Consider the following 16,588-nt stretch of genomic DNA (forward strand, 5'->3'; position numbering starts at 1 on the left):
AGATTTTTAGAAGAATATCTCAGCTCTGTTGATCCTTTTACTGCAAGTGAATGGTGGCCAGAAATTTGAAGCTCAAAAAATAACTTTAAGGCAGCATAAAATTAATCCATAAGACTCCAGTGGTTAAATCCATATCTTCAGAAATGATGATTGGTGTGGATGAGAAACAGATCAATATTTAAGTCCTTTTTTTAACCATTAATCTCCACATTCACTTTCACATTGTTTCACACTTTGAAAGTGGAAATATATGGTAAAAAAAGGACTTGTTTGTGTTCAGCAGAAGAAAGTAAGTCATACACATCTGGGATGGCATGATGGTTAGTAAATTATGAGAGAATTACCATTTTTGGGAGAACTATCCCTTTAAGAATTTCTCCTTGTATGTCCTTGGATTTGAAACAACAAGAATGATGACAGATTTTTCACATTTGGATAAACTATTCCTTTACCGAAGTAGCAAATGTTTGTGAAACTTGATAGAGATCCCAGAAATGCAGGATAGCTATAGCATTATATATTATTTAATACCAATGAACAGCCTGTGGGTTATGGATACCCAGCATAAAAGAGTGTTAAAAACTTCATTACACCTGAGATGTCTGGGTGTCAGAGGGACAGGAATAAGTGATAAGATCAAACAGAGCTTTTGGGAGGCCGGCTCCAGGGGTTGTTCCCTGACAGCTTTCGGTTTTGCTCGCTCCACTCCTCAGGCTCTTCGAGCACGGCTAAACATTTTTTAACTCCCATTATAATTTGTTTGCACTGCTTTGAGTTCACACAGTGTCTCCTTTTTTATCCTCCCCATGTTGCCCCCTTTAATCAGATTGTATGCTTGGAACTGAAGATCAACAGGGCTAATTTCAAGTGAATTACATTGGGATAAGTAAATAAATAATGACATTTGAAAGAAGGGATTTTAGGTGGGAGCTTTTGATGTTTGGGCTGTCTGTGGATAATGTATTCTAGCTAACGGGCATCCACAGCACCTGATCAACAGCTATTGTAAGGGAGTGATGGCCCTTTGCAGCTCAGCATGCAAATACATTTCTCAACCGTACAAGAAATTGTAGGCCACACTGAGATTTTGAGTCCTTAATATTTAATAATCAACCCTCTTTATCTTGATAGGTTTGTAAAAAGACGATTAGATAACAAACACTGAGGTGTATGACAGGGATCTTCAACAGAGAGATTGTGGTGGGGCTCTAGGGGGCCCACCAATAATTTTTTGATCTTGAAGTCATTTTTATGAAATTACCAAAGCTAAAGAAGCTAACGTTCTGCTAAATGTTTCATTGTCTCTCACACGTTAGACATTTTCAAGGTCCAATACAAGTTAATCTCAATCATCAGCATTTGTGGCATAATGTTGATTATTTTGACTCTTCCCTCGTTTATTTAAAATGAAGAAGCAGCAAAAATCGCGGTTACAGTAAGGCACTTATAATGGAAGTAAATGGGGCCAGCCCATAAACCTTAAAATACACGTTGTTTCAAAAGTATAGCTAAAAGACCTAAACATTATATGTTTTCAAATGATTTCAGTGTGATAAAATCAGGGATTTACCAGCTTTATGTTGTTTAACAGAGTTACATTGTTATGACAACAATGTGTGATATTTGATATTACTTTACACATGAAAGGTTAAGTGATTTTATTACAATATAATCATGTTAACATGAATAATATTTACACCATATAGCTATTCTTTTGAAACAATGTATTGTAATATTTTTGAACTGGCCCCATTCACTTCCATTGTAAGAGCCTTTCTGTAGCTGTGATTTTATTTTTTATTTTTTAATAAAAGAGGGGCACGTCAAAATCATATTTTTTACTTCGTAATCAACATTATGCCACAAATGCTTTCAATTGAGCTTAATTTGAACGTAATGCCATGGCTTTGTAAATACATTAATATAATAATATGCAGTATGCATGTTATAATAGGCCAGGCTTATAATGCAATATATTGTGTAACATGGGGTACCTGCTCCTTCTCTCTATCCACAAAGGGGTCCTTGGCCTAAAAGGATGAAGACCCCTGGCCTATGATGTACTATACACATTTACTTTTAAAAATAGCCTATAGTAAAAACTTATCCTAGAATTAAGACTACTTTCAGGCAACTCTTTCACAAGTCAATATTGTGTTTTGATCTTTCAAAAACCCTCACTGTGGGGGAAGATCCAATTAGACATTAAAGTTAAGAGAGGACTGAGAATATTCAGTGTGGCAGAGCAGGTGAATGTAGTAGGTTTATAACTGAGCAAAGATTAAGCAAAGTAGTGTAAAATGGACTAACCCAACCAGAGAGCGCCATCTGTGTCCAGCTGTGTGGCAGCCAAGGGTGATGACCCAGTGACAGCTGCCTCATTACCAACCTGCAGTGAGCCATCCCTGAGCGCTCTGAAGAAAGATTAGAAAAAGACAGGAAGATATATGGAAGAATTGTCAATCCAAAATGGTGAAATATGGGATACCCATTTCCAAACACTTTTTAATCAAGTTTAATCTGGCACAGATTGTAAGCAAAACAAAATAACTAAACATTTGGAAGTTAGAATTGGCAATCAAAGATAAACAAAACCCATTAGGCTTTCCTATTACATTAAAGAAAATTTAATGTTTTAAAATAACCCCCCTGACAGTTCTGACAGTTGGACAATAGAAGACTATCCTTGCAAAAACTTATTTTATGTCAATCTTGCTGTTCATGTAGGTAATTTCAGGCAAAAAAAACAGTTTGCCGCAAACAACTGGCAGAAGCTCAGCTCATCTTTGGTAGTAGTTCTCCTAGAGCAATCCTGTATTGGCAACAATTGGCAATTTGCCTTAGCTGGCAAACAATTCTTTGGCAATTCTGTGGCAAATAAAAATGTCTGCAACTACTAGCAAACAATAGTGTTGGGGATTTTGATTAATCCCAAAGACTCAAGTCTTTTGAAACAGTTCACCAAAGATTCGTTTTTGCAATTTTTGCAAATTCCACCTTTGTGCCAGTAGATGGTGTACCATCCTGGTTTGAAAATGCCTACTGACTGGGAAATGCCCATTTTTGTTCTGCAGAGACACAAGTCTCACAAAAATGTAATTACCCCTTAATAAAATTGCGTTTCTACCATCCTACTAAGAGACTAATGCACTGCAGTGTTTAAGCATAATAAACGTTACCTAAAAAATAACAACAAAGCATTCCTTTCATTCAATTATTGTACAGCCAGTACATTCAATTCATTCATGAACGAGACATCACAAATGATTGACTCGATTGGTTTATTAATTCGTTCAGCGGGTCAAACTAAATCAATGAGCTACTTCACCGCCCGCACTCAAATGCTTTAGGCTCATAATATAGTCAGTCTTTAGAGGTATGAAAAGCCACCAAAGCAGTCTTGTGCTCAGTTCATTGACTTTGAAAGGGAGAAACATTAGAGAGCAAGAAATTTGAGTCAGCGTATGGAGGTGAACGAGAACGCTTCGTTCACATAAAAGATTTGTTGGAAGAAACAGACTCATTCCAGAACGAAACATCACTAGCAAACAGTTCTTTGGCACACTTGTGGCAGACTGATCACACTGTGAATTCAGTGACAGGAGGTCGAAAGTTCAGCTGCTGAAGTCATGTGTGGTGCCAAAATCGAGTTAGGTGGCACCAAAATAGAGTTGTATTTTTAGTTGTAAATGACGTAATCCATTCAAGAGGAATGTATGTTTTATTAACCATACACCCTAACCCAAAACCCAACACTAAGCCTAACCTTAGTTAGTTTAGATGAGTAAAATTTTAAATTTAAAATGCAACCTCTAAATCATGTTCCCCATTGTTTATGGAAACGTGACCACTTCCTGGTTTCCTCAGAACCAGAACCCATGTCGTTAATATTTTGCATGCAATGTGATATCTGCAGCGACATTAAAGTTGATCATTTTGAATTAATGCAAAAATGTGATATATGCAACATAAAGATGGATGTGTCGCTTGTCAGTAATTCAGCAAAAATGGGTAAATTACAGTGTACATGAATGTTTGGAAACAGCAGGTTGATTTCCTGTGTGATAATTTTGCCTGTGGCAAATATAAATGTCTGCAACTACTGACAACAATTCTATGGCAAACCAGTGGCAAATATGTGTTTACCATTACTGACAAAAAGTTATATGGCAAACCTATGGCAAAAATAGACTATTGGAATAACACTTATGAGTTGTCTTAGAGATGCAGTGTACCTGCTGGCCTTGATTCGTATCCAGCGGTTAGTGTTGACCCGCACAGAAGAGCGTAGCACCACAGGCTTGGAACCCAGGTCATAGGTCATTTGGACACGGCCATCCACAATGGCGAGAGCGATGTAGTCGGAGCGCTCCACTCCTTTCCCACTCCACAGAATCAGACCGTGGGTAGCCTCAGTCTTAATGCTCAGCTCAAATTTATTCACCAGTAGGGCCTTCTCACTAGATTAAAGAAAGGATAATTTTTGTGACACTGTGTTAACTGCAGGATTCGCATGAAACCCTGTAACTTACCTGGTACCTTCAGAATCACAGTGATGAAATTATGGATTAAAACCCAAACATGGAAATTATATATTTGTTTTACTCACCCTCAAGTTTACATTTTTGGGGTGAAATATCCCTTTAACTTTATAAGTATCCAAAACTGTTACCTTGGAAAATATGAAGTCTGTATGTTCTATGTGGCTTGGTAAACTAATGAGAAAATGATGCAAGAATTGATTTACCAATTGTGGGTACAGAGATCTTGAGGGGTCTTTGTGGAACATCAGTAAACTAGGCCATGCTAAGGGGGGATGGTGGAAAACATAAATGCGTGTGTGTATTTGTCTGAGAGAAAGGGATGGTGACACACTTTATGTTATCTTAGTTAAGACTTCCTATCTTGACTACAAGCTCTTAATTTTCGCTTCCTGTAAGGGGAGCACTGAGGAGGATGCCAATTATTAGTTGCTGTATGATGTGCTTTTTGTCTTTTTTTTCCTGTATGTAGCTACCCAATAGGTGAGAGCATAGGAAAGGTGACATCTGCCTGTCCATGGGAGGGTGGTGTCACTTTGACAACAACAGGCAACAGAAAATGAGCTATTCTTTACTTTAGGTCATCAGGGAGCTGATAGTCTCCAACACACCTCACCCTCCTGCCCCCTCCCCGAAACCACACAAATATTCCATAGAGCAAAGCAGCTATTTTTACAAGAATTATTTTGTTTTCGGTGGTGTACCTGTAGCTGCTAACATCATGAGACATTATTTGAGTGAGTGAGTGCATTTGTGAGTCAGAATGGCAAATAGATGTCTGGGGTATTGTTTTCTAAATCAGGTAACATGTAAACAGGTGACAACAACACGGAAACAAGACTTAGACTAAACACAGAAAAGACAGGGTTTTGTTTACAAGAAACTGAGAGGTTTGTGAAAAGACAAATGGACACAATACACTGAAGCAGAGAAAGCAGATGGCGACTGGGCTTGTATCTTCACACCCCATCACAATGAGTCAAAATGAGTTTATTTGGGAGTTTGTCTGTAGCTATATATCCTTGTAATGTAAAGTGCAGGTGTGCATGTGTTGATACTGAATGAATTGGCTTCTGCAAAAAAAAAAAAAACAGCTTGATCCAGACCAAGATGGTTTGCTGGTCTTGGCTGGTCTCACAGCTTGGTCAGACTATTCTGGTATGCTGGTTTTAAAGGAGTTTTAGGCACTTGTGAGCAGGCTGAGAGACCAGATGGCGGATTAGCTAAACAGGCTAAAGACCAGCTTGGGAGGCTGGGAGATCAGCTTTTCCAACTGAAGACCAGTTAGACCAGGTTAACACGAGCCTGGCCAGGCTGGAAGTCCAGCTAAACCAATTGAAAACCAACTTGGCCCGACTGGAGGACAAGCTATACCAATTACTGATTAACTTGACCAACTGAAAACCAGCTTGGCAAGGCTGAGAGACCAATTGAAGACAGGCTAGACCAACTGATGACCAGCTTAACCACCTGAAGACCAGCTAGGCGAGGTGAAGATCAGATTGGCCAGGCTGAGAGACAAGCTAGACCAAGTGAAGAGCAGATTGGTCAGGCTGGAAGATCAACTAGACCAACAGAAGACCAGCATAGCCAGGCTGAAGACCAGCTTTGCCAAGCTAGACCAGTTAGACCAACTGATGACCAGCTTGGTCAACTAAAAACCAGCTAAACCAGGTAAAGATCAGCTAGGCCAGTCTAGCAGATCAGCTAGACCAACAGAAGTCCAGCATAGCCAGGCTGAGAAACCAACTAGACCAACTGAACACCATTTGGCCAGACTGAAACAACAGCTAGACCAACAGAATACCAGCTTGGCCAACTGAAGATCAGCTAGACTAACTGAAGATCAGCTTGGCCAACTGGAGACCAGCTAGACCAATGAAAGAACAGCTTGGCTAGTCTGGGAGACCAGCTAGATGAACTGAAGACCAGCTAGACTAACTTATGAACAAGCTTGGCAAACTGAAGACCAGCTAGACCAACTGAAGACCAGCTTGGCCAGGCTGGAAGACCAGCAAACCTTGTTAGGCTCATTTATGCTGTTTTATTTCAGCATGGAAGGTGTAATTTTATTTTAGAATTGAACCTGCAGGACTAGAAAGTGTCCAGAGTCAAACAATATATGTTGTCTCCAGTGCGGGGAGCCATACGGGTACCTTAAAATCAACGGCAGCTTTAATTAATCAAACTATGAGAGCAGAACGGATGCAGGAAATCAGACTGCATCCTTCCGTGTCCTCTCTAGTCTGCCAAACTACAAACTACCTGACTGGCAACTCAAATTGAATATCATAATGATTGTGAACTCTACGAATGAGTCTAGAATTGGAAATACCTTTTCTTAATGAATTTGATTAAAAATAATGATGCAGATGCAAATCATTATGCAAATTGTGTTGATGAGGCAGTGATGGTGTAAAGCTGAATAATTATTTGGTGTAATTCAATTATTTCCCAATGAGACACATGTAATATGCTGACTGGACTCTTTCTACAGACCTTCCCTTCACAGGGCCCCAGGCCAAAGCTCCTTTAACAGGGCAGCTAACTGTGATTATACACCACTCTGCTGAGCTCATTATTGCTCATGTCCCATTAGGATCTCAAGCATCTAGAACATTCTAAAGGGAAGTAGTGCTTAAACCATTAAAGCTTGATTTCATTAACAGTAACTTGGATTAACTTTATATGATTTATTTTGCTTTTAAACTAAATATTTTGAGAGCAGCTTATAATAGGGTTTAATGGTGTGGTGCATTATTATCTCATAACAGGAGTGTTTAGGCTTATTCAAACCTTATGTCCACCTTTAGGGGGCAGTGGCTCACATGGGAATTGCCATGAAATGCATGTCTCTCCCATACAGTATTACATATTAGATATATTATAACTATGGCTGTTCATTGATGGAAAAACTGTAATCAATGCTGAATATAAATATTCAGTAATCAAAACTGTATTTCAACATTTGCTGAAAAAATCCCCCAAGTAAAGATAAATCAAAGACATTATTGTGGCAGACAAGTCAATTATTGAATCTCCATCTGCTCCATCTACGCTGTTTTTAATTGTTGGTCTATGCAAACATACACTAGATTGTGTCCTGTTTTTTAATAATAATATAGTGTCTCTGAGAGCCACGTAATTATGATGTTGTGCCAAGTTAAAAACAACATACAACTTTAAAAATGCATCTCAAATCCTTGTATTTCATCCCGTTGCTCTCAGTATGTGCAAATAGACACTTAATCATTCTGTGCTGCCTGCTCTCAAGAAGTGTGGTTTGGCGAGATGTTACCTGTAGTATCATATGGACCAGGGAACATGATTAAATGCTTTTTTTTTATTTATTATTAATTGTACTAAATGAAAATGTTAAATTGACAGCCCAAATGATACAATTTCACATTCTATTGTCCCAGTAAACACTAGGGATGTGCTACCAGACAAAAAGCCCTGGCCTTTAACCTGTGCAGGGTGGCTGAGTGTAGGAGAATGGCATGCCATTGGAAATAGTTCGAGCAGAGGGGACTCACCTCTGGTCAGATGGGTTCTCCAGTGACTCAGGGCTTAGAAGATCAAGGGAAGAAATAATAAGCATGCAATAAGTGCCAAAGTGTGGAGGGCAAGAACAGGGATCGCATAACACAGAGACAAGAGGGTCTGTACCAAGAAGCTGGAGGGTGAGCACCATCATCTTACTAGATTATTCTAGTGGTTATGCCACCAAGGGCAAAGTAAAGAGGTAAGAAGACTACCAAAACTAGAATACTGTAGTCATACCAGTATAGCATTAACAGTGCTATTGTTCGGTACATTCATTTGGTACTGCAGTTTATCTACAATTCCATTATTTTTGAAATAGCAAAACCAATATCGCATCTATTAGAGGAAAGCTAAACCAATGCTCTGTTGCAATAGTTAGTGAACTACCTACAGATAGAGTATTTTATGGCATTATAGACATGCTCCCAACATGAAAGATGTTCCGAAAAGCATCTTAATTATGCTGACCCCTGCGATACCTTGTTTTTGTCAGGTTCTAAGACAGCATTGCCAAATCAATGATAGCGTACAAAGCGAGATAAATGTTGATTATATACTGTACATGGACTGATAAGCCAAAACATTATGACCACCTGCCTAATGCTGTTGGTCATTCATGTGCCGCCAAAAGGCCTGGCGAGGCATGGACTCTACAAGACCCCTGAAGGTGTCCTGTGGTATCTGGCACCAAGACATTCGCAGCAGATCCTTCAAGTCCTGTCGTGGATCGGACTTGTTGGTCCAGTACATCCCACAGATGCTCAATCGGATTGAGATCTGGGGAATTTGGATGCCAGGGCAACACTTTGAACTCTTCATAATTTTCCTCAAACCATTCCCAAGCAATGTGTACAGGGTGGCAGTGCACATTATCCTGCTGAAATAGACCACTGCCATCAGGGAATTAAATTGCCATGAATGGGTGTACCTGGTCTGCAACAATGTTTAGGTAGGTAGCACGTGTCAAATTGACATCCACATGAATGGCCTGACCTAGGGTTTCTTAGCAGAACATTACCCAGAGCATCGCATTCCCTCAACCAGCTTGTCATATTCCCACAGTGCATCCTGGTGATATGAATTTCCCAGTTAAATGGTGCACACTTAAACGGCACATACAAGAAAATGGGACTCAATGGACCAGGCGACCTTCTTCCACTGCTCCAAGTTCCAGTTCTGACTCTCGTGTAGGTGCTTTTGACAGTGGATAGGGGTCATCATGGGCAAGCAGACTGGTCTGCGGCTACACAGCCCCATACGCAGCAGGGTGCAATGCACTGTGTTGTGACACATTCCTACTGTTACCATCATTACATTGATGTGACTTGTGCCACAGTAGACCTTCTGTCGGTTCGGACCAGATGGGATAGCCTTTTTTGCCCTCGTGAATCCATTAGCCTTGGGCACACAACACCCTGTCTCTGGTTTGTGGTTTGTCCCTCCTCGGACCACTCTCGGAATGTACTCACCACTGTTGACCAGGAGAACCCCACAAGCCTTGTTTCAGAGATGCTCTTACACAGTCGTCTGGCTATAACAATTTGGCCCTTGTCAAAGTCGCTCTGGTCTTTACTACTGCCCATTTCTCCTGCATTCAACACGTTGACTATGGGAACTGACTGTTCGCTTACCATCTAATCTACCCAGACCTTGACATGTGGCCTTGTTAGGAGATGAACAACGCTATTTGCTTCACCTGAGTGTTCATAATGTTTTGGCTCATCGGTGTATACTCATATTTACCGTGATACTGAAAAGTATATATTAAAATAGTAAAGTGTACTTAATTTTGTAATTTTTTTACCAAAATGTGTGGGTATGCTATGTTTTATTATGCTTATTACAGAATCGTACCATTAGCTTAGCAACATGCTAATGTAACACTCTATGAGTTTTCATGATGGTTATGATACTGCCCTAAAAAGCAGCTGCCTAAGTAGGCAGTAGGCAGCTCACTAGGTTTTGGAACAGAGCTAAAAACAACATACTTTGTTCCAAATGAGGTCAATTGGCAAATTATGAAGAAAGTGCATTGAGGAACAGGTCACTTAAATCGTAAACATGACTAAACATGAAGGTTACCGAGCCAAAGAGAGAGAATAAAGACAAATGGACAGAGTAAACTCTAACATAAATATTACTCCACTCTAACAAATGCAGTGCCACCGTTTCGACATCCTCTGAGGAATTAATTAACTTTTAGGGCTCTTTTCAAACCTGATCAAGTTCAATTGATGACACTCATTCTGAAGGGCTGGTCATCTTTCTTGGTTGAGATTAATTTTAATCTGGCACTTTGTAGGCTACAGGAAGTGACACATTAAACCCTGAGCAGAGTGAACGTCATTGCAGAGGACCTTGTCCTTAATTATTATTGATGCCTGCAGCGGCACACGTTCTTTACTGGACGGAGCCTCTTTTATTGCGTCCAGTTTTTTGAGAGACAAATCCTTGATTAATGTGCCGCTTTCTATTTCATCCTTGGGAACAATTATTAGAAATCAGTGTTAGCGATTTGACAAACAAACTGACATGGCTTAAAAGCCGAGCAGAACTTTCCATGGAGCATAATACATAACATAATTCCATTTAATCAAGCTGCCAGCTTTTTAAGGGCTCAGTGCAGCCACTTAGACACTTAATTACATTCATAAGGAAACAAATAATTTAAAATAAGAATCACGAAATGGAACACCATAACAGATTAAACATCTCTCTAATGAGGCAGTAAAAATCCATTTCAACCAGCCGGAAAATACCAACTAAATATTGATGTATAAAAAAGAGCTTTAAAAAGTTCAAGAAGTAACAAAAAATATTTGCAGTTAAAAAGGGGCTTCATTCAGATTAACATAAATCATCCAGTGAATACACAGACATATTTCAAAATTCAGTTCAGGTACACCCATGCATGATTCCTGCAGGAATCTATCGGTGTCTCTGATCTTCACAGTGCTAAATATTCATGCCAAGCATGCATTCCTGGAAGTGGTTTGTAATGAAGCTGATGAGAATGCTACCTTTCCTGGAAACAGACTATCATGTAAAAAACAAATACAGTATCTGATATATGGGACCTGAAGTTTTAAAAGTATTTGCCTAGATGTGACGCAAATGGGAATATGAAAGTAATAATAATGCGTTGTGTTGGGTTAAATCAATGGATTGCCTATAATGTTAGTGTGGCATGATCAAATTCACCCCAGAATGGCTCTGGGTTACTTACTCTGGGATCTCATTGGTCAGTTGGCTTGAGAGCAGAAGGAAGACAACATATGACACTCAAATGAGACAGACAGACAGACAGAGCATAGACAGCAGACGTTAAGTGTCCAGACAGACAGACAAATAGACAGAAAAACAAAAAAACACAGCACATAACAAAGATTGGAGACACTGTGTGTGTCCTAGATTTAGGTTTGTCTCATGTAAAGCAAGTAAGTTAGAATAATAAGTGATGTAATGTTTATTTTGTCAGTGGTATAATCAGTTAACGTGGCATTGGACAGACTGCAATAATGGAGACATTAAAATAGGTCATAAAGAATATACAGTGGCCCCAAAAATTATTTGGACAATTAAACCCACAAAATAATGTATGAATATCTTTGCAGTGAAATACCAAAGCAGATGGCATTTTTCAATTGGCGAGACATTTCATATCAAGAAGTTAATGGAACATGTCCATAGTGAATGTGAAGAACAAAACCTGTGGTTACCTCTGCTAGGACACATGTGTGAACTTGAGGTAAAACTGATTTCATACATACTCTAAAATCATGTGAGAAAAGCTCTTGCATCAATTGTTTGCAGATGCCACTTGGTTTGTCTTTTTGTATCTAATGCAATGCCATTTAGACATTTTTAAGTGTGACTTAAGTGTACAAAAGTGTTCAAATACATTTTGCCATCATGGTAGAACACTTGTGCCTATCTGCTAGAAACAGAATGAACCTGGATGTAATTTCAGACCCTGGTGCATGTAGGACACATCAAAGCAACCAGAGGAATAGAATCAACTGATAACTGTAAAAGGAAGCAATTATGAAGACAGCACCATCCAGAGCAGCTTTGGGATATGCACTGTAATGAAGATGTGAGGGTTTGAGATCCTTGCATGGGAGTGGTGGGTGAACGAAGGTTCATTACAGTATATAAGCTTGATATTCTACAATGGTGTGCAGTCAAGCAGACTCCTCTGGGTGCTGAGCTAATTGAAACCACCCAGAGTTCACAGAAATCCAAAGAGACAGGAAAGTAGAAGTGGTAATTGATGATATCTAGCCATTAGCTAAAACGAAGAAGCACATAGGGACTAAAATGGGGCTGGAGTAATCTATCTTGTCATCACTCCACATTGACTGTAATATAGAGACGGAACACTCAGGGCAGATTATGTTTGTTGGGGAGGTCACTGACATGAAGATGTGTGGTGACATTACCTCTTCGTGACTCCGTTGTGATATTCGATGTAAGTGTGACCATCAAACGCAATGGCCTCTGTCTCCCCAGCGGATTTCTCAAATATTGCTGGATGGGAAGAGAGAAGATGGAGTCAAATTACACCAATCGATGCAAGGCACAGGGCTGTTTAATTAAATGAAAGGAGGAAAAGTCTGATGTATCGCAGGCTTCATGCTTGTGTGGCTTAATTAAGGTTAAAGATACAACAGCAAGACCCAGCAAGGTTAATGAGGTGAGCAAAAAGTCTTGGGTATTTGGTGAGATTACCGATGTGTGTTTTTGTCTGGAATACCAATTGAGGAAGGACAGTGACTCATTTTACTTTTCAAGTTTGGAGGCGTGGATTTAGCTAAATGTACATTTGAAGTCTTGGCTATAGACTCCACAAGCAATTTTTTTAAACATGCCATAAACGTTGTTCTTGCTAAAGATATTAGCATATCTTGCTTAAAAGGAGTGTGAGGGGGAGATAGAAGAGGCTATATTGGGCAATATAATTTTACAGCAAAGAAAAGCAATATGTAGAAAGTAAGGTACTGACCAGATTGGCAGTGCGGTCCGGGAAATCCGGGTCGGCATATGCACTCATAGCTGTCCAAAATGGGGCTGCAGTGGCCTCCATTCTCACAAACACCTTTGGAGCAGGGGTGGTGGGGGTACATGGACACATCACTGGAGTTAAGGGCATTATCAGTCTTCAGGATTGAAATGCCCATCAAAGTAATCTACGGCCAAATGAACATCAATACATTGAACTCACTGAAACATTTTACTGTGACAGGTGTACAATGTCAGCAAAGCCATCCAATAACATAAAAAAGTGGCATAGAAACAATTTTACATGGGGGTGGGGGGTGTTGAATATTACAACATTTTAAGAGTTTTGTTTAGCTTGGTTGCAGTTTTTTAGCCGGCCATTTAAGATGACAACTTTCAGGCCAAGCAGAAGCCTCTGCCAACCAGTAGTGTTGGCAGTGGATTGATCTAAAGAATGCGGTAAGCAAATTACCCCAAAGTTTACTTACCAATGTCTGCATGTCTTCAAATCAGTCAGGACTACATGCCATCATCACATTATATTATTAAAAGGCATCTTACCTTCTGAATAGCCCCTTTGAAGCCATCTTTGATGTCGGCGGCTCTGGCTACTTTGCGAAAATCAGGGGCTCCACCCACAAAGAGTGACTCCTTCAAGTTTAGATCTGTGTGCTGATTCTGCAGAGTAAAAAAGTCAATGTGAGAACCAACTTGAGCACCAATATAACTCTTTTATTCTATATCAGCTCATCTATCTATCAAACTAGCTAAAAGCCACATCATTTAAGACAGCTATAATGATAATATAGTTTGCCCATAAATTGTTACGGACAAACTGGCAGAGCGAACTCCAGTAAAACCAATCATTGTAAGAAAGGACGCTTTGCATCAGTCAATTTATTGATTTACCTTTCACATCTAATTCTTATTCACATCAATGTGAGTGTTGTATTACAACCCTTAATTGATTTAAGCTCAGCTGCCTGAATGGCAAATTGCTCTGAAACTAACACAAAAAAACAAACAAGAGAAAAGAGGTAGGAAAGAAAGTACAGTGATAATTGAAGCAATTAAAATGAGAACGATTGATATGGATGGTTTTTTAATGAAAGAGTGTAATGGATGCATGATTGTTCCACAGACCTTTCAAAATCTGAACAGTAAACTCTAATTGGTGTAGCCTATCGTTTGCACAGCAAATGACCATGAAATGAGCGTTTCTGCAACGTGCATGAAAATCACTTTGGTTACAGTGGGATTTTTCAGCATGTGGCTCTACTTAAAACAAATTAAAATCTTTACTTTATGTAGGCCAATAATAGCCTTGGGGGAAAGGCAAGTTAATTGCCAGGAAAAAAAAGATGGGACAGCAATGCCAGTTTCAGACGTGTAGTCCAGCTCTTATCCCAGCACTAAAAATGGAAGAATAGCAAAGTATGGATAGAGGCAAAGGCTTGAAAAAGCTCTGGCTGTGGACCCGTGGGCCAGTCCAAGCATGTGGTTGGGCCAAGACAACATAGTCAGGAATATTCTCACCCAGCTGCTGTTTGATATAGTCAAACGTGTGCAAAGACACAAATCCGCAAAACCACCGACAGCCACAGGCAGGATGAGACATATCGTTAAATACTTTACAATAAAGTTCCATTTGTTAACATTAGTTATCAAAATTAATTAACATAAACTAAAAATGAACAATACTTTTAGGGCATTTATAAATCATGGCTAGCATTAATTTTAACATAGTAACACAATTTCAAAATCACAAGTTATATATGTTAACATTAGGTAATGCACTATGAACTAACATGAACTAACAAAGAAAAAAACATATTTGTAATAACTAACATTAACAAAGATTAATAAATGCTGTAAAAATTACATAGATCATTGTTTGTTCATGATGCCTAAATGCATTAGTTATAATGTTAATGAATGGAACCTTGTTGTAAAGTATCACTGACATTTCAGAGTCTCGTTATTTATTGTAATAATCTGAGAGTGAACCGGTGACTAGGGGTTCTATAAAGTTTTCCCAACTTAAACTAAAATATAACAAAAGAACAACTCTCTCTACCTCTATACAACACTCTACTATTATCATATCACTTTCTTATTGCAATCACTAAATATAAACCAATTATTGGTTTGACCGATAACTTTTACCAATATTCACCCTTTTTTTTTTTTTTTACATTACTGTGAGCTTAATAACGTGTTTACAAGTAAAAGTAAACGAAACTTACATAAACTTAGAACATTTCTAGTGAACAAACTTAATATTTTAAGGCATCGTTTTCATAAATTACTCAATTCATGCCTAAGTGAGATGTGTTACAGAAATGCTGGACACATAGCATTTCAAGTAAAAATATACATTTTTATTAAAATATTACTAATGCATATGTTTTATGGTTGTAGTATTATTATTATGTAGTTATTAATGTGTGGAGAAGCAGAAACAAAATTATTTAAGGTTGATTCTGCATCATCTACAAGACAGTAAATCATTGTTATCGGTTATAGTCTTATAAAACCAATATCGGTCGAAATTATTGCTGAAAGCAACAACTTAAATAATCGAAACATCAACTGAACAAAACACTATTTAATTTAAATTTAAGCAGAAAGTAACTAAAGACAAAGGAAAAACACTTTCTAGTTCTGTACCGCACTTCCTTCCTCGCTCTAGTGAAAACACTCCCATTTTCTCCCACAGCATCAGTCTTTCCCTCACTCTCGCAGTCTACATTCACAGCGAGGCTGTTTAATGGCCCTCCCACGCGAGACTAATGAAGACATTTCATTGCTGTTGGAAGGCTGATGAAACAATGGTGGACAAATGATAACTCTCCCTTACCACCCCCATACCAGCTGGCCTGAGGTAAAAGCCAAATTGCTCTTCAAACCATCTCTCCCTCTTCCTCTCTGTTTTTCGCTTAAGCATATGGATTGGTTGAAGATAAAAAGCCCTCGCTTCCATTTGTTTGTTCCTCTACCTCAGTGTTTCTCAACTGGTTTTGCTTCAGCATCCAGATTTTGCATCGGACATCAAGTGGCAACCCAACACAGAACCAACATTTACTCACCCTCATGCCATCTAAGATGTGTATGACTTACTTTCTTCTGCAAAATACAAACAAATATTTTTAGTAGAATAAATATATTTAGAAGAATATCTCAGCTCTGTAGGTCCTTAAAATGCAAGTGAATGGTGATCAGAACTCCCAAAAGCAGATAAAGTCAGTATAAAAGTAATCCATAAGACTCCAGTGGTTTAATCAAGGTTTTTGAAGTGATCCGGTTGGTTTTGGGTGAGATCAGACCAAAATATAACTCCTTTTGCAATGTATATCTTCTTATTGCAGTCTCTAGACACAATCATGATTTCAAGCTTGATTACATTTCCTAGTGCTTGATGAATGAACAGAGTGCAAGATGGCACAACAGGATGTATAATCGAGCTTGAAATCATAATCGCCATGGAGTTATATTTTGGC

At 38.9% G+C, this 16,588-nt stretch overlaps 1 protein-coding gene across 4 annotated transcripts in view; it reads right to left on the reverse strand.

Annotated features, from left to right (window-relative positions):
• Positions 1–16,588, reverse strand: part of LOC127618731 (agrin-like) — a 318,903-nt gene that overhangs the window by 1,811 nt on the left and 300,504 nt on the right. For all 4 annotated transcript variants that reach the window (XM_052091344.1, XM_052091343.1, XM_052091346.1 and 1 more), the window contains 5 exons: positions 13,650–13,766; positions 13,093–13,276; positions 12,530–12,617; positions 4,236–4,460; positions 2,311–2,414 (listed from right to left, as the gene is read on the reverse strand). In XM_052091344.1, the coding sequence (XP_051947304.1) occupies positions 2,311–2,414; positions 4,236–4,460; positions 12,530–12,617; positions 13,093–13,276; positions 13,650–13,766 (718 nt within the window). The remainder of the gene's footprint in view (positions 1–2,310; positions 2,415–4,235; positions 4,461–12,529; positions 12,618–13,092; positions 13,277–13,649; positions 13,767–16,588) is intronic.

The sequence above is a fragment of the Xyrauchen texanus genome, chromosome 25 (assembly GCF_025860055.1).
Source record: "Xyrauchen texanus isolate HMW12.3.18 chromosome 25, RBS_HiC_50CHRs, whole genome shotgun sequence".
Taxonomy (NCBI): Eukaryota; Metazoa; Chordata; class Actinopteri; order Cypriniformes; family Catostomidae; genus Xyrauchen; species Xyrauchen texanus.